Here is a 25,989-nt window from a genome sequence, read left to right as displayed (position 1 = left end):
CAACCTACTACCGTTGCCACCACCCACCACCGCTGTCATCCACCGCCGTCACCCACCTGTGCCGCCACCCGCCACCGCCGTCACCCGCCACCGTCATTGTCTCTACCCACCTCTATCCCCGCCACCGCCGTCGCCGTCATCCACCGTCTCCGTTGCCACCTTCGATCACCGCCACCACCCACCTTCGATCATCGCCGCCACCATTGCTGTAACAACCCGACTTTCTGGGTCATTACTATCATCTGTCATTTCTTGCTTAATTGCTTGTACTCTGGGATTCGATTTACGCGAAAGGGTTAAACTAATGATTTTAAATGCATATTTAAACGCTTATTCAAAACGCAGTTATTGCAACTAAACGCTATTTATAACGCATACTATTAAACGCATTTTATCGCTTGTTTAGAGTAAACGCTATCACAACGCAAACTCAACGCAAACTCGAAACGCAGATTTACTTTATGCATTTTTAGTTGTTATGTGTGTTTATTGTGTGATTATTTGGTTAATGTTATGTGGTTATCTCAACACAACTCTTATACGCGCAATGCTTACTCGCAACTCGCTTAAACGCAACGCTTGACACGTGAAACGAAAGTTGGAAAACTAACTCGCACAACACGGCTATCCGAATGGACATTCGGTCGAATGGATATCCGTCCGGATGACCATCCGATCGGATGGCCATCCGACCGGACAACCCATCCAACCGAACATGCTTCTGCACCGTCTTAACCCTCCACTCACCTCTATAAATGCTGTCCGTACACTCCTTTTCACTGATTTGACACTCTCATCCGACCACCTGTACTCTAGACGCTCTCAGTCACTTTTGATCACACACAAACACTAGCTTTCTTCTCGAAATCAAGGTGATTTGGACTTCTTGAAGGTGGTTTCCACTCAGTTTCTTATGCAAACTGATGTGTGACGTCATCTCATCAAGATTGGTTCAGATCTAAAGGATTTCCACACTTTTTAACTTAAAACTCAAGAAGATCTCAACACTTTTCAACTGTTTCCTACTTTTCTTCAACTTTTATTCACTTTTCTACTCAAAACCGATGGAATCTAGGCACAACCTGACTTTAGACTCGTTCCTTAGTCTAGAGCTGGCTTAGAAACGAACTTCCACCGAAGAGATGGACCGATTAACGGGCCAGACATGAAACTTCGTCAAGAATAGTGAGTCTGATCGAATGGGGTGATTCCCATCCGATCGAATGAGCTGGACTTGGTGTTTTTCCGTTGTTTGACACGTCATCACGCCGTCTCCATTAAACCTCAAACATTTTAACTTAGAAAGTATTCACAAGTTTTCAAATAATAGGTTGCCCACTCGAAAGGCCATCCGATCGGATGACCATTCGACCAGGTGATCTGCCCCTCAATGTAACACCCCGTGTTTTCCAAAGTCAAAGTCAAGATCAAGTGTTGACTGTTATTGGAATTAAAGATTAATAAAGATTAATTTCATTTTAGTTTCATTTTGATTTTTGTATTATTTGGAGTAAGTGTTGTATAATTAAACCAAATCGACCGATAATCGAACTGTGAATCAACGACCGATTGTGTGTGATAGGAAGTAACAACGCAATAAAGCTAGTCAATCAATAATCAAGCTAATCAAATCAATCATCAAACTCAAGTGTGGGAATTTTAGTACTTTTTATACGTGTGTGTGTGTGCCTTATGTGTTATTTGTGCATGTTTACTTTTATGTTAAAGTGTGTGGTGAATCAATCAAATCAATCAAGACTCGAAGGTGAATCAAACTCAATCGAGACCGACTTTGGAAACAAGTTGTAAGGATGCTTGTATGTTAGATATAGTAGTTAGGACTAAAAGTAATGTGATTAGGAATTCTATCATTCTCAAATTATCGTTCATCGAACTCGAAATATCGAAAATCGTCGCGAAACACTCAAAATCAGGCAAGCCGTTCGGACAGGGCAACCTGATCGAACAGGCTAGCCGATCGAACAGGGCAACCTGATCGAACAGGCTAGCCGATCGAACAGGACTGTTCGATCGGACAGCTGCTCGATCAGGAATGCTGCTCGATCAGCTGACCTTTCCTCTTTTGGAAGCCTATAAATAGGGCTGTCCTTGTCAAGCTTTCCACTTTTGGAAAAGCTCTGACCGACCAGCCACTTTTTCTCACTAAATCCAAGATTTCTCTCAAACCGGTAAGTATTTCACTCCAATCTCTGTACGTTTTTGTTCATTAATCGATTCTCCATCTTTCTATCTTTCAAAATCCGATTTTCATCCATGAAATCACCAAGATCTAGGTGTTCTTGAGTGATGTCATCATGGTGTTCTTGGTGTTCATCAAGAACTTCATGTTCTTGACTTCATTCAACCATGAATAAGCTAGATCTGACCGATTTCTACATCAATAACCTAAAATCTTCCATAGATCTTAACATTTCACGGTGGAAAAGGATTGGAAGATGGGTTTTCATCTATCTTTCAACTCTTTTACACTCAAGAAGGTGAAAACGAGACTTGAACCGATTTACAAATCAACCTAAACAAACACATGGTTCAAGATTCGAGTTCTACCAAGAGATATACCGATTCCGGGTTAAACTTAAACTTGGGTTCCAAACCGTCTCTGACCGAGTCTGGGTGATTCCTGCTCAAGTCAGTAGGCTAAATAGGGACTTCAGTTTTGTGATTCAACTCGTAGTCAAAATATCTCTAAAACACCAACAAACAACGGGAATAACCAAGTGTTAGGTGATAAGTTAACCAAATCGAGAAGCTGGCCGAACGGCTAGGCTGTTCGATCGAACAGCCCAACCGAACGACTATGCCAGCCGATCGACTAGGCTAACCGATCGACCAGCACTTAGACTCACCAACTCACAAAGTGTAGTATTGACGAGGTACTGTTCGATCGGCTACGCCATTCGATTGTAATCATTACTGCTCGGATCATGAGATACTATACTTTAAAAACACTTAGACTTTTCAAAGCATTGGAATGTCACCCGATCGAACATACCAACCGATCGAGTGACATACTTGAAAGCAGCAAAGTGCTAACCGATCGGTTGGGGTAACCGGTCGAACAGCAGTTCGATCGACCAACTTGAAAGGTAGTACAAACCATCATACACAAACACATCCTTCACATCAAAGGAAGAAACAATCCACTTGAAGGAACCAGCCGATCGAGCCAGCCAGCCGATCGAATGGATATTCGAACGGACTTTCAAACCAATCGAACAGCCCACTCGATCGAACTGCTGTCCGATCGATTGGCCTATCCGATCCAGTTTCCCTTTGTTTACTTTTTCCGCGTTACTCATCGTTGTGTTATCGAACTATTCAGGCTAACCTATTCTCAGTGCTCCCTTCAATCCACAATCAATCACTGTGAGTATACTCGATCCCTTTTTGCTTTTAGCACTTTTGGGTGTTTCATACGTAAACTATCAAAATCACAATCAATACAACTATTTGAACGCTGACCTATTTGCATGTATTACTTGTCTAAATGATTGCTGTTTATTATGTTTACACGTGGAGTGCTATCTACCTGCTTTAGCAACATAGTACTATAGTTTGGACTCAGCACCCGTTCACACGGGGGTTGCTAAGGACAATTACTTGCATGGATTACGGTGGTAATCATGCATTGCGAACTGTCTCGGACAGTCAACCCGAAGTCGTTGGTATCGATGGTCCCATGTTGATAATTTACGTGCATCGTTTGCCCTTGTGTACGTGCTTGGTTATGCGTAAACTATCCGAACTTTATATGCTATATCAAACTTGTGTACTCACCTTTACATTATATGTATTGACTTTTATTTTAACGTATGTGACAGGTGTTTAAGCTACTAGCGTGCTAGGGAAGCGAGACAATAATAAACTTCTAGGAGTCTGTGTCCGTAGGACGGTGTCCACGTACCTGTTCCAGGGCCATAATTATCTGTAGATCTTGCACTGGCACTTGTAGTCAGTAAGATCCACAGTAGTCGTCTAGAGGTCTTAAAACAATATTTACATTTGGTCTGTAATAATTAAGTACCCGAGTGGTCGGAACAGTTCCCATATTGTTTAGTTGCTTTCTATGATAACTGGTTATTGTTTGGGACACGGTATGGGACGTGTTATATAACTGAATTGTATGATAGTTGTTGTGGAAACTTCTGAACAATCTGTTTCGCTCAGTGCCGCGCCCCGATGATTCCGCCATCGGTTGGGGTGTGACAGATTGGTATCAGAGCCATAACTATAGGGAATTAGGTTAGACACGATCTAGTCCGGATCGCTGTCTTAGAAACCTAGACTATAGTTAGGAACCAAGAGACCAAGTTTATGTGCTTGATTTATGTTGTTTCCTTCTATTCTATCATTACATCCGAACCCCGAGCCAAATTTTGTAATTTGGACAGGATTAGGAGTGAAATCCGCAAATTCCTGCCTGAAAATACAAAATTTTGCTAATTATTTTGTGTGATTTTTCTATCAACAAACGGGGGGAAAGTTATACCAAATTCGGGGCTGAAACCCATGGATTGATGAAAACTTCCTCTAAATTTTCTTAAAACAAGGAAGAAATTGCTAAGCTAGGGGTGAAACCCTAACCTTGGCAGTTATTCCGACTTTACTTTATCTCGCCAAGGCAATTGACGGACTCCAACGACTTGAACTCACGAGTATGACCTAGAATGCGCATGCGTAATACCCAAGAATCGAGGCAGAAACATGTCCCCTAGAGTCGAAAGTGACGACAAGTCAACTGTGAATAGTTAAATTGCCATGGTTAGTCAAAGTCTAGTAGCCGCAGACAATTCCATCTCCGATTTGAGTGTTGCTTTGTTGATTTTATATGATTTACCTGTTTACGTGTTTTAAAATTTGCGGGTTACTCCATTTGCTATCAATCGGCGTGACTTTTGTTGCTATCCTATCTTGATTCAAATCTCTGGAGATGTGATCTAAACGAAACCAGTGTGCTAGGCTACGCTATACGACTAAGTTAGACGATACAATGTGATGCTATCCGATATGCAAAACAAACGATACTCGACAGGTGGATATAGGTTTCTGTTTTCTGACTGCTTCTGTGATAAAATTTCGTACGTGTTTAGGAAATTAAGTGCTCTACTTGCTTAATTGCTTCTATGCTTGAGTTGCTTCTGTGCTTATGTGTCTTTGTGATTATGCGTTTATGTGTTTACATGTGTTACGTGACGTGAGATGCGACGTGATTCTGAGCTTTAGTAAACTAAGACGTGCGAGATTCGAATTCGTTGTGTTGAGCCCTATGGCGATGTCTATTGCAGACCATGTCGTCATCATCAAGGCCTCGTCAACGTCTTACTCGTCGGGAGAAGAGAGATCGTCGTTTTGCTGCTATCCTCTCTAAAACAGTAGCAAAGGCTGTGAGTGAAGTATTCGAGAACGCAAGCAAGTCATCTGAGGAATCCCGAACCCTCACGCCCAAAGACTCCAACAAAGCTACTTTTAGCTTCAAACAATTCAAGGCATGTGGGCCAAAAGAGTTTACCGGTGAAGATGGCCCTACGGCTCTGTTTCATTGGTTTGACTCTGTGGAAGTTACCCTTCGCCAAAGCGGATGCCCAGATCATCTCCGTACTCTCAATGCTACCGGTGTCTTCCAGTCGCGGGCTTTGGACTGGTGGACCGCAGAAAGGAACAAGCGCGGGAACGACGCTGCATACGAGCTGACATGGAAGGAGTTGAAATCGATCATGATGGACGAATTCTGTCCTCCCCACGAACGCCAAAAGTTGGAGGATGAGTTCTGGTGTATCAAGCAGAAGGAGGGCGACAACGCTGGTCTCACTGCCCGTTTCAAGCAGCTGAGCATTATCTGTCCAGACCAGGTCAAGACTTCTGACATGACCATCAAGAAATACATCCGTGCTCTTCCGGATTGTGTCGCAGATTTTGTTCACGCCGCCAAACCCGCAACGATCGAGGAAACCTACCTACTCGCCGCTGAGATTAACGACAAGCGAGTTAAGGCTGGTGTCTGGGATAAGCCAAACAAGTCTCTGCATCAAGTCACCACAGCATCAACCGACAACCCTACTGCTCAAGCCTCCAAGTCCTCAAGGAGAAGAAAGAAGAAGAGTTGCGCTGCTGCAACCAATGCTACCCCACTTCAGTCAGTACCGCCACAACAACAACAACCACAGCGCACTGCGCCAGTGATCAATGCGCCGCCAGCAAAGCGTGCGTACACCGGCCCCCACCCACTCTGTGCTACATGTTCTTACCATCACCCGGTGGGTGTGGCCTGCCGATTCTGCGCTCACTGTAACGTCTACGGGCATTTCACTGCGAGTTGTCGCTATGGTCCCCGTCAAGCTCAAGCTCAAGCTGCTGTTAACCAGGCTCTACTCCCTGCTCCTCAAGCTCCTCAAGCTCCTCAAGCTGCACAGGCCCCAACAAACAATGTTCGGACCTGCTTTGCATGTGGTGACCCTAACCACTTCGCAAACCGGTGCCCGAACAGGGTGGTGAAACAAGAAGCTCAACAACCCCAGCAACAACAACAACAGCCTCAGCAACAAGCCGCTCACGCCAGAACTTTCAACATCAACGCACGCCAGGCTCAAGCTGACAACAACGTGGTCAATGGTACGTTCCTTGTGAATGGTATATATGCATCATGTTTGTTTGATACTGGAGCCGATAACTGCTTTGTGTCATTTGAATTTGAGAAGCTTCTTAGACGTAAGCGCTCTTATCTTTCGACACCCTTCGAAGTAGAAGTCGCTACCGGAAGAACCATTGCTGTCAATTCTGTGCTCCGTGATTGTACTCTCAAGCTCAACAATCATATATTCCCGATTAATCTCATTCCAATGCAACTCGGGAGTTTCGATGTCATAGTAGGCATGGACTTTCTTCGTGAAAACCATGCTGAAGTTGTGTGTGCTGATAAGATGATTCGTTTTGTGCTAGCTAGTGGTGATGTTCTATGTGTTTATGGTGAAACTACTGCGAAAGATCTCAAGCTCATGTCCTGTCTTCAAGCTCGCAAATATCTCCGCAAGGAATATCGAGCCTTCTTGGCCAACATTGTTGTAGCAGAGACGGACAAGAAAAAGAAAATTGAAGTCAATTATGTTCCTGTTGTCCGAGAATTTCCTCAGGTGTTCCCTGATGATCTTCCTGGATTACCTCCAAGTCGTGATATCGACTTTCGAATCGACCTTATTCCAGGAGCCAACCCGGTAGCCAAAGCTCCGTATCGACTCGCTCCATCTGAGATGCGAGAACTCTCGAACCAACTCCAAGAGTTACTTGAAAAAGGCTTCATTCGCCCGAGCACTTCTCCATGGGGCGCGCCAGTCCTTTTTGTCAAGAAGAAGGACGGGTCGTTCCGGATGTGCATCGATTACCGGGAATTGAACAAGCTGACCATCAAGAACCGATACCCCTTACCAAGAATCGATGACCTGTTTGACCAATTACAAGGTGCTCAGTGTTTCTCCAAGATTGATCTACGTTCAGGCTACCATCAGTTGCGGATTCAAGAGGAAGACATCCCCAAAACCGCTTTTCGAACCCGATACGGTCACTACGAATTTGTTGTCATGCCTTTTGGTTTGACCAACGCACCCGCGGTCTTTATGGATCTGATGAATCGCGTGTGTAAACCATTCTTAGACCGTTTTGTTATTGTATTTATCGACGATGTCCTGATTTATTCCAGATCGAGGGCCGAACATGCGCAGCATTTGCGATTGGTTCTCGAGTTGCTTCAGGGAAACCAACTCTACGCCAAATTCTCCAAGTGTGAGTTCTGGTTGGAGGAGGTTCAGTTTCTGGGTCACATTGTGAATAGTCGGGGTATACACGTTGATCCTGCAAAGATTGAGGCAGTCAAGGGATGGGTTACGCCAAGGAATCCGTCAGAAGTTCGCTCTTTTCTCGGATTAGCTGGTTACTATCGGAGATTCATCGAAGGATTCTCAAGGATTGCTGTACCGCTTACCGCCCTTACTCACAAAGACAAGCCTTTTGTGTGGGGAACCGCACAGGAGACTGCTTTCCAAACCCTCAAACACATGCTGTGCCATGCACCAGTTCTTACACTGCCGGACGGAAGCGATGACTTCGTGGTCTATTGTGATGCTTCAAACCTTGGACTAGGCTGTGTTCTCATGCAACGAGACAAGGTTATAGCTTACGCATCCCGACAGCTCAAAATCCACGAGAAGAACTATACAACCCATGACCTCGAGCTAGGCGCAGTTGTCTTTGCCTTAAAGATTTGGCGACACTACCTGTATGGTACAAAGTGTACGATCTTCACCGATCACAAGAGCCTACAACATATCTTTAACCAGAGGGAACTCAATATGCGTCAACGCCGATGGGTAGAACTTCTCAACGACTACGACTGTGAGATCCGTTATCACCCGGGCAAGGCGAATGTAGTTGCAGACGCCCTCAGCAGAAAGAATTACGTGATAGGTGTTCGAAACATCCAGGCTCAGTATAACCTCGAAGCTCTCATCCGCGAAGCACAACACGCTTGCTTTAACGAGCGTACGTTAAAGAAAGAGCGAATCTATCACGATGGAACTCAGCTTGTGAGCAAAGCCAACGGAATATTCTATTATCTGGACCGAATCTGGGTTCCGAGGAGGACAGATTTGCGAAAGATTATCATGAACGAAGCCCACAAATCCCGATATTCCATTCATCCCGGTGCGGACAAAATGTACCAAGACCTTCGCTACAAGTACTGGTGGCCTGGGATGAAAAGGGATATTGCTCTATATGTTGGTAGCTGTTTAACTTGTGCAAGAGTCAAGGCTGAACACCAAAGACCCTCAGGCTTACTCGAACAACCGCCGATACCCGTATGGAAGTGGGAAAGTATAGCTATGGATTTCATAACTAAGCTTCCGACCACGCCATCAGGTCACGACAGTATTTGGGTTATAGTCGACCGTCTAACCAAATCAGCCCACTTTCTGCCAATACGAGAAGACTATAAGGTGGCCAAACTAGCCCAAATCTACACCGACGAGATCATTAAGAATCATGGTACGCCTCGAGACATCATTTCGGATCGCGATGCTCGGTTTACATCGAGATTGTGGGAAACTTTTCAAGCAGCTCTAGGTACGACGCTGAATTTGAGTACCGCATTCCACCCGCAAACCGACGGGCAGACTGAAAGAACGATTCGTACTATTGAAGACATGCTCCGTGCGTGTGTTATTGATTTTGGTGGTAGTTGGAGCAAACACCTACCGTTGGTCGAATTTTCGTACAATAATAGCTATCACTCCAGCATCGAAATGGCACCTTTCGAAGCCCTGTATGGTAGGAGATGTCGCTCGCCTATTGTATGGCACGAGGTCGGTCATTCACAATTGACTGGGCCCGAGATTCTACAAGAAACGACTGACAAGATTCACCAAATAAGGGAAAATTTGGTAAAGGCCCGGGATAGACAAAAGATGTACGCCGATAAACGACGCAGGCCCCGCAAATTTGCAGTTGGCGACTACGTGCTCCTAAAGGTATCGCCTTGGAAGGGAGTAGTTCGATTCGGCAAGAGAGGGAAACTTGCGCCACGATTTGTTGGACCTTTTAAGATTCTGGAAAGGATCGGTAAAGTTGCCTACAAACTCGAATTACCGGAGGAACTCAGCAATGTCCACCCGACTTTCCATATTTCAAACCTTCGAAAATGCGTAGCCGACCACGACTCTATAATACCACTCGACGATCTTCAGGTCAATGAGACTCTACACTTCGTGGAAAAGCCTGTCGAAATCATGGACCGACAGACCAAGCAACTCAGACGCTCTCGCATTCCTATTGTAAAAGTACGATGGGAAGGCAAACGAGGCGCGGAGTTCACTTGGGAACTCGAAAGTGACATGAAGGCCAAGTACCCGCAGTTATTCAGGTAGATCTGAAGCATCAAATAGGTAAAATCACACGGCAATGTACGGTTCTCGGCCTAATTTCGGGACGAAATTCCCTAAAGGAGGGGAGACTGTAACACCCCGTGTTTTCCAAAGTCAAAGTCAAGATCAAGTGTTGACTGTTATTGGAATTAAAGATTAATAAAGATTAATTTCATTTTAGTTTCATTTTGATTTTTGTATTATTTGGAGTAAGTGTTGTATAATTAAACCAAATCGACCGATAATCGAACTGTGAATCAACGACCGATTGTGTGTGATAGGAAGTAACAACGCAATAAAGCTAGTCAATCAATAATCAAGCTAATCAAATCAATCATCAAACTCAAGTGTGGGAATTTTAGTACTTTTTATACGTGTGTGTGTGTGCCTTATGTGTTATTTGTGCATGTTTACTTTTATGTTAAAGTGTGTGGTGAATCAATCAAATCAATCAAGACTCGAAGGTGAATCAAACTCAATCGAGACCGACTTTGGAAACAAGTTGTAAGGATGCTTGTATGTTAGATATAGTAGTTAGGACTAAAAGTAATGTGATTAGGAATTCTATCATTCTCAAATTATCGTTCATCGAACTCGAAATATCGAAAATCGTCGCGAAACACTCAAAATCAGGCAAGCCGTTCGGACAGGGCAACCTGATCGAACAGGCTAGCCGATCGAACAGGGCAACCTGATCGAACAGGCTAGCCGATCGAACAGGACTGTTCGATCGGACAGCTGCTCGATCAGGAATGCTGCTCGATCAGCTGACCTTTCCTCTTTTGGAAGCCTATAAATAGGGCTGTCCTTGTCAAGCTTTCCACTTTTGGAAAAGCTCTGACCGACCAGCCACTTTTTCTCACTAAATCCAAGATTTCTCTCAAACCGGTAAGTATTTCACTCCAATCTCTGTACGTTTTTGTTCATTAATCGATTCTCCATCTTTCTATCTTTCAAAATCCGATTTTCATCCATGAAATCACCAAGATCTAGGTGTTCTTGAGTGATGTCATCATGGTGTTCTTGGTGTTCATCAAGAACTTCATGTTCTTGACTTCATTCAACCATGAATAAGCTAGATCTGACCGATTTCTACATCAATAACCTAAAATCTTCCATAGATCTTAACATTTCACGGTGGAAAAGGATTGGAAGATGGGTTTTCATCTATCTTTCAACTCTTTTACACTCAAGAAGGTGAAAACGAGACTTGAACCGATTTACAAATCAACCTAAACAAACACATGGTTCAAGATTCGAGTTCTACCAAGAGATATACCGATTCCGGGTTAAACTTAAACTTGGGTTCCAAACCGTCTCTGACCGAGTCTGGGTGATTCCTGCTCAAGTCAGTAGGCTAAATAGGGACTTCAGTTTTGTGATTCAACTCGTAGTCAAAATATCTCTAAAACACCAACAAACAACGGGAATAACCAAGTGTTAGGTGATAAGTTAACCAAATCGAGAAGCTGGCCGAACGGCTAGGCTGTTCGATCGAACAGCCCAACCGAACGACTATGCCAGCCGATCGACTAGGCTAACCGATCGACCAGCACTTAGACTCACCAACTCACAAAGTGTAGTATTGACGAGGTACTGTTCGATCGGCTACGCCATTCGATTGTAATCATTACTGCTCGGATCATGAGATACTATACTTTAAAAACACTTAGACTTTTCAAAGCATTGGAATGTCACCCGATCGAACATACCAACCGATCGAGTGACATACTTGAAAGCAGCAAAGTGCTAACCGATCGGTTGGGGTAACCGGTCGAACAGCAGTTCGATCGACCAACTTGAAAGGTAGTACAAACCATCATACACAAACACATCCTTCACATCAAAGGAAGAAACAATCCACTTGAAGGAACCAGCCGATCGAGCCAGCCAGCCGATCGAATGGATATTCGAACGGACTTTCAAACCAATCGAACAGCCCACTCGATCGAACTGCTGTCCGATCGATTGGCCTATCCGATCCAGTTTCCCTTTGTTTACTTTTTCCGCGTTACTCATCGTTGTGTTATCGAACTATTCAGGCTAACCTATTCTCAGTGCTCCCTTCAATCCACAATCAATCACTGTGAGTATACTCGATCCCTTTTTGCTTTTAGCACTTTTGGGTGTTTCATACGTAAACTATCAAAATCACAATCAATACAACTATTTGAACGCTGACCTATTTGCATGTATTACTTGTCTAAATGATTGCTGTTTATTATGTTTACACGTGGAGTGCTATCTACCTGCTTTAGCAACATAGTACTATAGTTTGGACTCAGCACCCGTTCACACGGGGGTTGCTAAGGACAATTACTTGCATGGATTACGGTGGTAATCATGCATTGCGAACTGTCTCGGACAGTCAACCCGAAGTCGTTGGTATCGATGGTCCCATGTTGATAATTTACGTGCATCGTTTGCCCTTGTGTACGTGCTTGGTTATGCGTAAACTATCCGAACTTTATATGCTATATCAAACTTGTGTACTCACCTTTACATTATATGTATTGACTTTTATTTTAACGTATGTGACAGGTGTTTAAGCTACTAGCGTGCTAGGGAAGCGAGACAATAATAAACTTCTAGGAGTCTGTGTCCGTAGGACGGTGTCCACGTACCTGTTCCAGGGCCATAATTATCTGTAGATCTTGCACTGGCACTTGTAGTCAGTAAGATCCACAGTAGTCGTCTAGAGGTCTTAAAACAATATTTACATTTGGTCTGTAATAATTAAGTACCCGAGTGGTCGGAACAGTTCCCATATTGTTTAGTTGCTTTCTATGATAACTGGTTATTGTTTGGGACACGGTATGGGACGTGTTATATAACTGAATTGTATGATAGTTGTTGTGGAAACTTCTGAACAATCTGTTTCGCTCAGTGCCGCGCCCCGATGATTCCGCCATCGGTTGGGGTGTGACACTCAATATTTGAATGATTTGATTATAAACAATTTTCAAACAACAGGACACTCACTCGAATGGCCATCCGACTGGATGACCAACCGTTCGAATGGTCATCCGCTAGGTTGACCATCCATCTGGATGACCATCCGTTCGAATGGATACTCATCCGTTTGGATAACCATCCGACACCCTGTTTACATGTTGTTCATGCTTATGCTACTGTTCTATGCTCAGCCTAACTCCAACGCGCTCCTTTCAATCCAAGACTATGTTTACTTGTTAAACACGTATTGTGCGTATACTCGAACCCATTTTCTTTTAACGCACTTTTGAGTGTTACATACGTTATATATCAAAACACAACAACACACAACGCAAACACTTTACAACGCTAACCACTCCCGCATGTTATACGTGACCTATGAATGCTTGTACTATGCTTATACAGTGTTACACTATACCGCCCCTAGCAATGATAGTACTATAGTTTGGACTCAGAACCTGTCGTGGATAGGGGTTGCTAGGGATCACATCACTTTACTTCACGTGTACGCTGGATATGTGTTGCGCATACTCTACAACGTAGTCTCGTGGTTAAGTGTGAACGTAGTTCTGATAGTTACTTGCTTCGCCCGTTACGTGATACATGCTGGTTATGCGTAAAACGCTTTCTCTACTATATGCTATGCAAACTTGTGTACTCACCATTACATTTTATGTATTGACTTTATTTTAACGTATGTGACAGGTTGATAGGATGCTATGCTTGCTGTGATGAATCAAGTAGGAAGTCTAGAAACTCCACTAAATAAATCTGAGTTGTCCGAACAGTATTTGTTTTTGAGACACACTACCTGTAATGACTGTTATTACTTTATATGTTAGTAGTATGGGATATTAATGTTAAATATATTGTCACTAGTAGTTGTTATGGATTCTCTTGGATAATCTGTTTCGCTCAGTGCCACGCCTCGATGATTCCGCCATCGGTTGGGGTGTGACAATTGCCGCTGCCACCTCCGATCGACGCCACCGTCGCCACCCACCTCCGCCATCACTATCAACCACCACTAACCACCGCTACCACCTGCCACCACCGTCGCCACCGCAACCACCTCTGACCACCGCCGCCACCCACCTTCGCCGTCACCCACCACCACCACCGCTGTCACCACCCGTCGCCATCTCCAATCGTCGTCGTCTCCACCCACCACCACCACCACCGCCGCCGCTACAACTGCCACCTATCACCAGCCATCATCGCCGCCGATTATTGACCACCGTCATCCGATTTATTCCTTCATCCTTTCTCGCATACCAAACAACAAAAAGTAATGGTTCATTCCATTCTCACATGGTAACCAAACAAGACATGAAATAGTAATGATCAATTCCATTACCTCATCCATTCCATTACCTTGTCCATTCCATTCCCCCGTCCATTCCATTACCCCATACCAAATAGACCCTTAGGGTTTAGCTTTTGGGTTCAGCTTTAGGGTTTAGGGTTAGTTTCTAGGTTTTAGGATATGGTTTAGGGTTTAGCATTAGTGTTTAGGGTTTAGAGGTGAAGTGTAAAATACAATAACCCTTAACGTGCGATGGTACAATATGAAATTACGCACATTATAAAACTTAAAACCCTAATGACGCATGTTGAAAAACCATAACCATGTGTGATTATATATATAGTGGAGGGTTCAAATGAGAAGAAATTCTTTGTAAGAAGAAAAAAGAAGAAATTTCAACCAATAGAAATGTTTCATTAGACTTCATTTAATATTTGTACTTAATGTAACTATACATACATCATTAATTGGTAGTGTCATCTTTAATAACTAACTATATTAAATTTGTAACTTATTTTTAAAATATATATTTTCACAAAAAATAAAAATAAAAATTCATTTATAGTGTAGGATAAATACGAGGCGTGTAGGATAAATTACGAGTTGTGTAGGATAAATTTCAATATGTGTAGGATAAATTTCGAAATATGTAGGATAACTTTTGATGTGTGTAGGCAAAAATATTTAGTGTGGAGGATTATAGTCTTAATGACTAATTAATTAGTCAAACATAATAATAAATGAGATGAGAAAAAAACTATTTAATATTTTACAATTATACCCTTTTATTCTTTTTCTTCTCAACAAAATTTTCTTCTCAAATGAACCTTCCCATATATATATATATATATATAGAGAGAGAGAGAGGGGGGGGGGGAGAGACGGTAAAATGAGAATTATTTTGAGTTGTGAGAACTATTAGAACTAGGCCTTCCAAAAGTTGTTTTAAAAAAAAAATCTAAAAAAATATTAAAAGAAAATCACTCGTTCCAAAAAAAAAAATGTCGCATGCAAAAATTTACATTAGATGTAAAAAAAAGTACATCGTTGCAATCAAAATTTAAATAAGGCATAAATAAAATTTATATCAGGCGTAACTGCCGACTCGGCAATTTTTTTTTTTTTTTGTTTTTACAGATATGTTTATAAAATTTTTATCTACGTTTAAGGAAAAAATTGGTGGCCCAACTCGCATAGAAAGTAAGAGTTCTCATGGTCCTCACAACTCGTGGTGGTTCTTAATTGAACCAAATCCTATATATATATATATATATATATATATACAGGAGAAGGATCCGTTAGGAACCACCCTTTATCGCGAGAACCGCGAGAACCAAGTGTGAACACAAACAAAAAATACCTAAAAAATCAAAAAACACTCAAAAATTTTTTTTACTATTTTTTTATAAAAAAATCGCTATATTTCGTCAAAAAAAAATTGAGAGTAACAATTATCCATGCACATGTGCATATGTATCATTTCTTTGACAAATTCCGTAATACATTACTAATATCAGACAATTGCACTTTCATTTACACTAACATTCATAATACACTACTTATTGCACTTTCATTTACACTACCATTCATAATACACTACTTTTTACATTAACAATATTAGAAATGCACATGTGCATCTATATGTATGAACTTGTTATAACATTAATAACACTAGAAATGCACATTTGCATCTATATGTATGAACATATTATAACGTGTTTTGGTAATTTTGAATAAGAGACAAATTCGAAATTTTAAACTGGAGGTAAAATCGTAATATATCCAGACCAATGAGGGAGTGCCAGACAATCTTACACTATTCCTCCACATTGGTTTTGTAATGTATATGAATACGAATATAAATATTAATATACGGTACAATTATATTAGTTATGGTCAAAGGAAACGTTTTTTAAAGAGAAAATAATTAAAGAATAAAAATATAAAAAAGTTAATGATCTAGGTACTATTCATTGGTTTTGTAAATAATTATATTAGTTATGGTCAAAGAAAACGTTTTTGAAGAGAAAATAATTAAAGAATAAAAATATAAAAAATTTAATGATCTAGGCACTATTACATTGGTTTTGTAATGTATATGAATATGAATATGAATATGAATATGAATATGAATATGAATATGAATATGAATATGAATATGAATATGAATATGAATATGAACTAGTTGGATGATCAGCCCGTATTGTGGGGCGCTAAGTCGAATATTTCTTAGTTTAATAAAATGTACACATGTATTTTAGTTACTTGTGCATAGTACTCATAACACGATCTTAAAAAAATTATATCAACTCAACCAATTAAACCAAAACACTGCCATAGTTTTGCTAAAAAAAGATGGCAAGCTTGAGCTGAGGGCAAAATAGTAAATTGTCATAAACAATGAGTGAGTGTCAGACACCTGCTTGACAAAAAAGTTAGATTGAGTAAACCAAGTAAAATAAAAACTACTATAGTTTAAAAAAATTAAAACGATGGCAAGACTCCAGATTTTAACTTTAACTGAGGGCAAAATCATAAGTTTTTAAAAGAGGACAAACTCATAGTTTTAAACTGAGGGCAAATTGGTAATTTTTAGCTGGGGGGCAAAACCAAAATTTTGTTTTAAACGAGGGAAAATCATAGTTTTGAACTAAGGGCAAAATCGTAATTTTTAGCTAGGGACAAAAGCATAAATTTATTTTGAACTAAGGGCAAAAACGTTATTTTGAACTGAGGGCGAAATCGTAATTTTTAAAAGTGGCAATTATAATTATATTATATTATATTATACTAACATTAATTAAATTAAAATTAAAAATGAAAAAAAAATAGGGCAACCACCCATTTTCCACCAATAGAGTGGCAGAACTATTGCCGCCATGGTAAATGTATATGTAAGTAAATATATGGTACAATTATATTAGTTATCGTCAGAGAAAACGTTTTTGAAGAGAAAATAATTAAAGAATAAAAATATAAAAAAGTTAATGATCTAGGCACTAGTGGAAGGTTCAAATGAGAAGAAAAATTTTATAAGAATAAAAAGAATAAGTTTTAAACCAATAGAAATGCTCCATTTTAGTTTATTTAATATGTATATTTAATGTTATTAATAAGGGCATATAGGTAAATTTCTAATTGTAATTAATTAACTAACTTATTAAACTTGTAACTCCCATTTTAAATATACTCTTTCAAGATAAAATAATTTAGGGTGGAGGAAAATTTTCGACATGTGTAAGATAAATTTTAGTATGTGTAGGATAAATTTTAGTATGTGTTGGATAAATTCTTAAATGTGTATGGTAAATTTAGACATGCGTAGGTTAAATTTCAGTAAGTGTAAGATATATGTAGGATAAATTTTGAAATGTGTAGGATAAAATGTTTTTTTACTTTATTAATGAGAGATAACATAATTAATGGGAGGAGTTATAAACTATTTAATGTTTTACCATTATGCCCTTTCTTCTTTTTCTTCTCACATTAAATTTTTTCTCAAATGAACCTTCCCCCTAGGCACTATTCATTATCAAAAGTTATATAGTTTTATATAATATATACAATATATAATATATAATATATAATATAATAATACTATTAATTTATGTTTAATGAAACACGGTTTTAAAAAGAAAATAATCACTATCATTATCATTATTATACTTTGTAAAAATTAATTTGTTGGGCACTATTCAAATAATGAAATAATAAAAACTAATTTGCTGGGCACTATTCATTAATATCAATTTATGTTTAACTAGAGTTATGCGCCGCTCACGTTGCGAGGCGCTAAACCGAATATTTCTTAGTTAATAACATGTATGTATTTATTTCGGTTAGTTATACATGCTATTTATAACACGATGTCAAAAAAGATACATCGAGTTAGCCAAGTAAAGAAAAATACTATCATAGTTGTGATAAAAAAAAAATAACTAAAACGATGGCAAGCGTGTAATTTAGAGTTGGGGGCAAAACAATAATTAGTCAGGACCAATTAGCGAGTGTTAGACAGCTGTTTGGGACGAATGAAAACTAAATTAAGTAAACCAAGTAAAATAAAACACTACTATAGTTTTGCCCAAAAAATACGATGGCAACATTGCATTTTTTAGCTGGGGTAAAATCGTAATTTTAAAATGGAAGTAAAATAATATTTTGAATTGAAGGCAAAATCATTTTTTTATTTTGAATTTGGGGCAAAATCGTAATTTTTAGCTGGGGGCAAAACAAAAATTTTATTTTAAACTGTGGGTGAAATTGTAATTTTAAACTGGGAAACAAATTGTAATTTGGCACCACTGTAGCTGGGGGCAAAAAATATAATTTTTTTTAACCAGGGCAAAATCGCAATTTAAAGCTAGGGGCAAAGCATAAATTTAGTTTAGTTTAGTTTTGAACCGGGGGAAAGATCGTAATATTAAACAGGGGATAAAATCGTAATTTGACAGAACTTATGAATAACTATTTTATACCTTTGGCCAAACACATGCTTTCACTATTAGAAAAAAAAAAAAAAAAGTGGTTGCCAAAAATGGCCAACCACATTTAACTGCTATTACCGCCGGCACCTTAGATATGTATGTATTGTAAATGTAAATGTAATTAAATGAAAGACTGTTTTAAAAAGAAAATATACTTAAATAACAAAAATATAAAGAAAACGCTGGGCAGTATTCATTTCTCATCAAATCAATCAAAATTGTATAATATATTATAAAGTATAGTTTGTTGCGCTTATTACTATATATTATTATTACTATATATTATTATTATTATTACAATATATTACTATATATTATTATTATATATTATTAATTATTATTATTATTATTATTATTATTATTATTATTATTATTATTATTATTATTATTTTATTATTTTATTAATCAATCAAACTAAAATGAATAGTGACTTTAATATTATAATAATACATAGTTTTTTAATACTTTTATTATTTTATATTATAATAATAGTTACTTTCTTTACTTTTTAATTTTAATCTTTTTTTAATATCAGTGGTTGAGATAAGCTTGGTGTCAACTGGTATCGAACCAGTACTGGTATCAAAAATATCGGGACGGTCCTGTTCGGTATCAGTACATGAAGGTAAAACCGGCACTAATACGGAAAACGGCAAAAGTTGGTGCCGAATTTATATTGGAAAACTTTTGGTTCGGGAAATTCAGTGCTGCTACCCGGTACCATTTGCTCATCTCTGATCACTTTTTTTTTTGTTTTCTTCAACTTTTAATTTTTTCGTTTTTTAGTTTCAGGGGTAGGAATGAGCTCGGTGCCAACCGATACAGAATCAGTACTGATACCGAAAATACCGGTTACGCTACCGGTATATGAAGGTAAAAACGGTAGTGAACCGTTACCAGGAACGCCAAAAGTCGGTACCGAATTGATACTTAAGATCTTTCAGTTCGGCAAATTTGGTACCGATACCCAGAACAATTTATTCATCTCTGACGACGGGTTTCATACGAACAACATCGTTACCATACAACTTTTTGGTTGATTTTCTTTCGGTTATCTTTTAGTGTTTTTTTCTACATTTTCTTTTTATTCATGTCAGCAGTTTCGTTTGCAACACACTCGTAGTGATTTCAAAACACATGTAAACACAGACTAAATAACAAAAGAAATTCGCCGCAACGCGACGCAATTTTTTAAACCTAGTTCTCATGAAATTTTAGAGTTAGAAAATGGCATCATCCATGTGTACACGCATATTTATATACGAAGTACCTTTGATACTAATAAATATAGTAATCAATAATAAAAAAATTGATCTGAATTAATTATTGTTTGTTCATCGGTGCACCAATCCACTAGTTGTAATTGTTGCTTACCGAGAACCCTCCAAATTTTTGACCATCACCCTTGTCTTTTTAACACTCTTCATGATTTACTCTCCTTATATATATCGCACCAAGTTCATTTCACTTGATAACCTCTCTTGCATCTCACGTCTGTCTTCACCTGCATGGAGAGTGCCCACAAATCTTCATCTTATTTTAACATGAAAGCTCTTATTCTAAATTTCATCATGCGAATAAAGAAGCTCGGAAAAGACGATCCAAGAAGAATTGTGCACTCGTTCAAGGTGGCACTAGCCATCACATTGGTCTCCATGGTTTACTATCTTAGACCATTATATAAAGGCATAGGTGACAATGGTGTATGGGCTATCTTGACCGTGGTAGTCGTGTTTGAGTTCTCAGCCGGTGAGTTCTTGAAATCAATAGAACTTGGTATTTATATCATTTGTATAATCTTACACTAATTCTAATGTTTTGGTTCACTTTGGTGTTAGGTGCAACCTTATGCAAGGGTATGAATAGAGGTTTTGCCACTTTACTAGCTGGTGCACTAGGCGTTGGGGCCAATTACTTGGCTAGCCTATTTGGCACAAAAGTTGAGCCCATTGTTCTTGGATGTCTTGTCTTTCTTCTAGGTGAGACTTTTAATTTACAAAAGTATAATTCTTGTCTTATATAATTTAATGTTATGTATAACTTTTAAACATTAATATTACAGTTGCGTCTGCCACATTTTCAAGATTTATACCTCACATAAAAAAGAGATATGACTACGGGGTGTTGATATTTATCCTCACATTCAGTCTGGTCGTTGTTTCGGGTTATCGTGTTGATAAAATCTTAGAGCTGGCACACCAACGACTCTCGACAATCCTCATAGGTGGTGCAACTTGTATTGTCATCTCCATATGTGTTTGCCCTGTATGGGCTGGGGAAGATCTTCATAACCTTATTGTTTCCAATTTGGAAAAGCTTGCTAGCTTCTTAGAAGGTATATTTATTTATTAAAGTAGCATAAACTATATACAAATTATAATCATACGCTAGAATTAATAATCATTAAACTAGCTAGTCTCCTATATATGTTTCATCCTAAAATACAATCAAACCCGCAGGATTTGGAGGAGAAATTTTTGAACTTCCATTAGAGGAAGATATTGTTGTTAGCTCTAATGAACCTGACAAATCATTTCTTACGGCTTACAAAAGTGTTCTTAATTCTAAAGCAACCGAGGAATCACTGGTCAGTTTTCAAATCATTACTATACACACACATATATGCATGTTTGTGTATATATAGAGATTAATTAAGGTAAAGTGTTAGTAATTATTAATGTGTGGAAGCAGGCAAATTTTGCGTGGTGGGAACCAGGACATGGAAAATTTCGGTTTAGTCATCCTTGGAAACAATACTTGAAGATTGGGGTTCTTATGCGGCAATGTGGATACCACATTGAAGCTCTTAATGCATATCTTGATGAAAAGTTCCAAGTATGAGTTGATCAAACATTTTCTTTCATTTTTTTGAATTTTGTTTTTCATACGAAACTTAAGTCTAAAGCCAAAAAGGCTGCATATATAAAAAGAATAAAGGGTAAGAGAAAAAAATAGTAAATAATAGTTATTCATTTTTATACATAGACAATAAAATTTTAGGGAAAAAATAGAACTATCTAGATCACTAATTAGAGTTTATTTTTTCTTGATCAGCTTTTTATTTTCTTTTGTAATTAAAGACACGTGATAATTGTTTATGCATACATTTTTCAGGGGTGATGTTCACTAAACTAATTAACTACAAAATTAGTACATATTAAATGGTTCTTTATACATGCATGCTCATTTTTAGATTCCAACTACCTGCAAATATCACCTTATGTGAATTTAATACAGCTGATTACATGAAAACATCAATATAAATTTCATTATATATGGTTAACTTTTAAATCTGCATTTTGATATAATATGCAAGTTTTATTATTTGATGCAACTTACATGTTACTGGCTATACTGCATGCAAAAGTATGATAGAATTAAATAAATCTTAAACTAACATAATTTAGAAAACACCTAACATATACATGCCTACTCTTGTTGCCATTATCACATGTCGCATACTCCCACTTTGTTCTTCCCTTCCGTCCCCTACCCTTGCTATACACATCTTTTAGATTTTAATTTGGTTACGGATTTGAGTAGGGTTTTGATGGGGAAGAGAGGTGGTGGCTTGATCCGTGAAAACATCATGGTGGCGGGCTGCTCCTCTCCAGTGGCGGACATAAGGCTTACCGGGGGGCAACCTCCGCTACGGCTTGGCGCGGAAAATTTTGGAAAAATTAGTGTAAATTTTGGAAAAAATTGACGTTTTTTCGATTTCGTTACGGCTTATTTATAAAACGTTACGGCTTAGTTTCGTTTCTAGATCCGCCACTGCTCCTCGCATGACTAGTGATGGTAACAATGGTTATTGCAGTGTTGATGGTAGTGCATCTTCGAAAGGGACTTCGTCTGTTTTAGATATTAAAAATACTAACTCAAAAATAAATAAACGAATAACAAGAACAATTAACTATTAACTACTACTAAATATAAAAATGTGGTGTAGGACAAATCATAATGAGTTAAAACATCAAATGTAACTTGTTGAATGAACAATTGTTTTAATGAAAGTGTGTTAAATTAAGGTTAACTTTTAAAATTCATTACCAATAGTAATAATTTATATGATGTTTAATGTATTTTCTTACAATATTTACCCTAACTAATTAGGTACATCAAATCTTTTACAAACATTATAATGCTTAGAGTTATTTAAACATAGGTCATCCAAAGTTTTTATTTATTAGCTCGTTCCATTAATTCTTTAAGTGAAAAGATAATTACAGCTTCATAAGTGGTGAAAACAATTGCATTCACTAGAACAACAATGTATAAACATACAAGTTTTATTTTTTTTTATATAAATAGGTAAAAAAAAAGTGAATTTCATATAATTGGAAAAGGAAAAGAAATCTTTTCGACATACTATAAATAACCAAGTTCAATAAATACATTTTCTCTATAACTCTAATATATGCTCTTTAATAACTATAAACCTAGCTAATATATTATCTGTAATACTTTACATGTAACAGGCATCTTCGGAGTTTAGTAAAAGAGTTCAAGAACCTTGCACAAAAATGAGCTCCGAGGCCGGAAAAGCTTTGAAAGAATTAGCACAATCAGTGAAATCATTCACAAGTCCTCCAAATTGCTCTATGCATCTACAAACATGTAAAAAGGCGGTAGATGAAGTGAATACGACGTTGAAAGCTTCAATGGTCGGAGAATTAGACGTTCTAGAAATAATACCGATTATCACAGTCGCTTCGATTCTAATTGAGATAGTTAAATGTGTGGAGACAATCTTTGTGGCCATTGAAGAACTATCTGAACAAGCCCATTTCAAAGACTTATTGAATGATGGTGAAAAATCACAGGTTCATCATGGTGGAGCTGTAGCATCTGTGGATGATGATGATGAAGAAGAAGATAAAGATTTTGTTAAAGTAATTATACACAAGATTACTTCAGATTCACGAAAAATTGAGGACAATCGGGGTTGAGAAAACTACATGGAGATAAGTTACATTGTGTACATTAAAAATTAGTGTAGTATAAACTGTTTTTTAGCATAACTCTTTTGCATAATACGAGATCAATAAAATTTGGTTTTGTTAATTTTTATGCATATTTGTGTTAATCCGTTTGATGGAATAAAAACAAGAAAATGTAGACTTTTATTCCTTCTAAAACCATATTTTCTATCAATTATAAAGAAAAATATATAGTTTTGTGTATCTTATATTCTTCAATGCGATCTTTAAAATGAAGAAAACATTTAAACAGTTGATGATAGCATATCTCTTAATATAGAGATTACTATTAATCACTCAATATAATATTGTGATTGTATAAAATTGAGAAAAACAATAAAATAAGTATTTACGAGTAAAACATGGATAGAGAATCAGATGAGATGTTTCTAAAAAATAAACAAAGAATACGGAAAATATGTATATTAGTTAAATTATATATAGAGAAATAAAGATTCTGCTGTGAATGTTGCAAGCCCAAAACAGTCTTCACAAGCTGGGTTATAGCCCAATTTCATGTCAATGCTTTAGTGACTTTAGTCCCCCATATTTTGAAGCCGAAAACATGATTTTTAGTGGTTGTATTTAATAGAAGTTTCAATTTGTTTATGGTAAGAGAACTATTATTTTTTTCATGCAACTTTTTATACATAAATATCATCTAGTCACCCATATTTTGAAGCCGAAAACATCTTTTTAGTGATTGTATTTTCATAGAAATTTAGTGATTGTATTTCATAGAAATTTCAATTTGTTTATGGTAAAAGTACTATTATTTTTCTCATCCAACTTTTTATACATAAATATCATCTAATCTTTTACTTACAAGAATTTGAACTTACATTACTTTTGAGAAAAAAGAAGAATTGTTTAAGTTGTATGTTATACATCATATGGATGAAATAATAACACTGTTACATAATAAAAACATGTTAGTTAAACAAGTTAAGAAGTCCTTTGAAATGTATTTATATGTTTGCAACAACTTGATAAAAGATGTACATACAACTCTATACCCAACGTATTCTCTTTCAACACGTAATGAAGCAATTTGATTTTGTTCAATTTACTCCAAATTTATCTTAGTAAAATTCAGCTCTTATTAAAAGATGGATTAAACCCTTAAATAGAACAAAAAGTCTTTAATAATTTCTAGCAAATAAAAAGTGGTAACAAGATATAGTATTTGTTCATGCTTTATCTAGCTAGAAGTGGGAAGGCGGAGTCGTAACCGGAAAGTGAACATACTTCTACATGTTACTAAAACAAAAGAGGATCAGCTTATTAACAAAAATTTTGACATCATGGTTAACGCAAATAAAACATTTCTATAAATCATTATGAACAATTATAGTTATAAAAAAACAACAGTATTCATAATGTCATCCCATCAATCTAATTATCCAAATATTTGTCGAAACATTGACAACCCACACTATAGTATCATTACATTAATCTTAGTACTAAGGTACTCATCTTATTAGGCTAGTGGGTATGGTGACGGTCCATCCTTGGAGGATGATCCGCCACATAGACGCCATGTCATAGTCCTCCCAAAGATGGTCCATCCTCCAAAACTAGAGGGCATGGGAGGATGGTCCTAGTCATAGTCCTCCACCACTTTTATGTTTTTTTATTTTTTTTAGTCTTCTATTTTTTTAACATTTAACAAATATACTAACAAAATATTTTCATTAATATTAAAACCACATTACATAAACATAAAAAAAACATAAACTTAATAAAAAAAAAACCAAAGACTTAAAAAAAAAAACATAGACTTAAATAATATTATGCTTCTTCATGATGTCGGTTTGAAGTTTTTTCAACATCGAACGTTTCGGCTCGGGATCCTGATCGACATCCATCGTTATCATTTCCCATTCATTTAGCCGAATTTTTTCATCCGAAATTCTTATTTTCTCATTCGACAATCGGACATTCTCGCGTAACTTTTCTTCCGCTACACGAGCTTTTTCTTCGACGGCCCGCTCCTTCGCCTTCTTCTTTTGGGCCGAGACGTCGTTGTACATTTTTAATTGTTCCATAAACTCTTCCATCTTCGGATCCACCTTTTCCTTTTCTTTCCCCTTAGCCCGCTCCTTGGAGTAACGGTAGAGGACGACCTCCATACCGTGTAGCCTTAAACAAAGTATAAAATTTGGGAAACCTATAACAACTCTAGCCATCTGCCCATCTTGGAGTAACACATTGGGATCTCCAACGGGATGTGCTCTACATGTATTATTATCTCCTATAACAAAAAACAACGGTGGTAATAGTCCTTTGATTTGATTGGTTGAGTTGGGCAGCCACATGCCACCCAATGTTTT

The 25,989-nt window shown here is 37.8% G+C and overlaps 1 protein-coding gene across 1 annotated transcript; it reads left to right on the top strand.

The window, feature by feature from the left end:
* The first annotated feature begins 20,185 nt into the window (after positions 1-20,185).
* On the top strand, positions 20,186-23,741 carry LOC110909690 (aluminum-activated malate transporter 8). Its single transcript, XM_022154512.2, has 6 exons — positions 20,186-20,426; positions 20,516-20,656; positions 20,740-21,012; positions 21,137-21,264; positions 21,369-21,512; positions 23,156-23,741. The coding sequence occupies exons 1-6, from the start codon at positions 20,186-20,188 to the stop codon at positions 23,624-23,626; spliced, it is 1,398 nt and encodes a 465-aa protein (XP_022010204.1). The 3' UTR covers positions 23,627-23,741.
* Positions 23,742-25,989: the final 2,248 nt, after the last annotated feature.

The sequence above is a fragment of the Helianthus annuus genome, chromosome 14, assembly GCF_002127325.2.
Source record: "Helianthus annuus cultivar XRQ/B chromosome 14, HanXRQr2.0-SUNRISE, whole genome shotgun sequence".
Lineage (NCBI taxonomy): Eukaryota > Viridiplantae > Streptophyta > Magnoliopsida > Asterales > Asteraceae > Helianthus > Helianthus annuus.
Note: the sequence above shows the minus strand (reverse complement) of the source record. Positions and strands in the feature narration are given on the sequence as shown.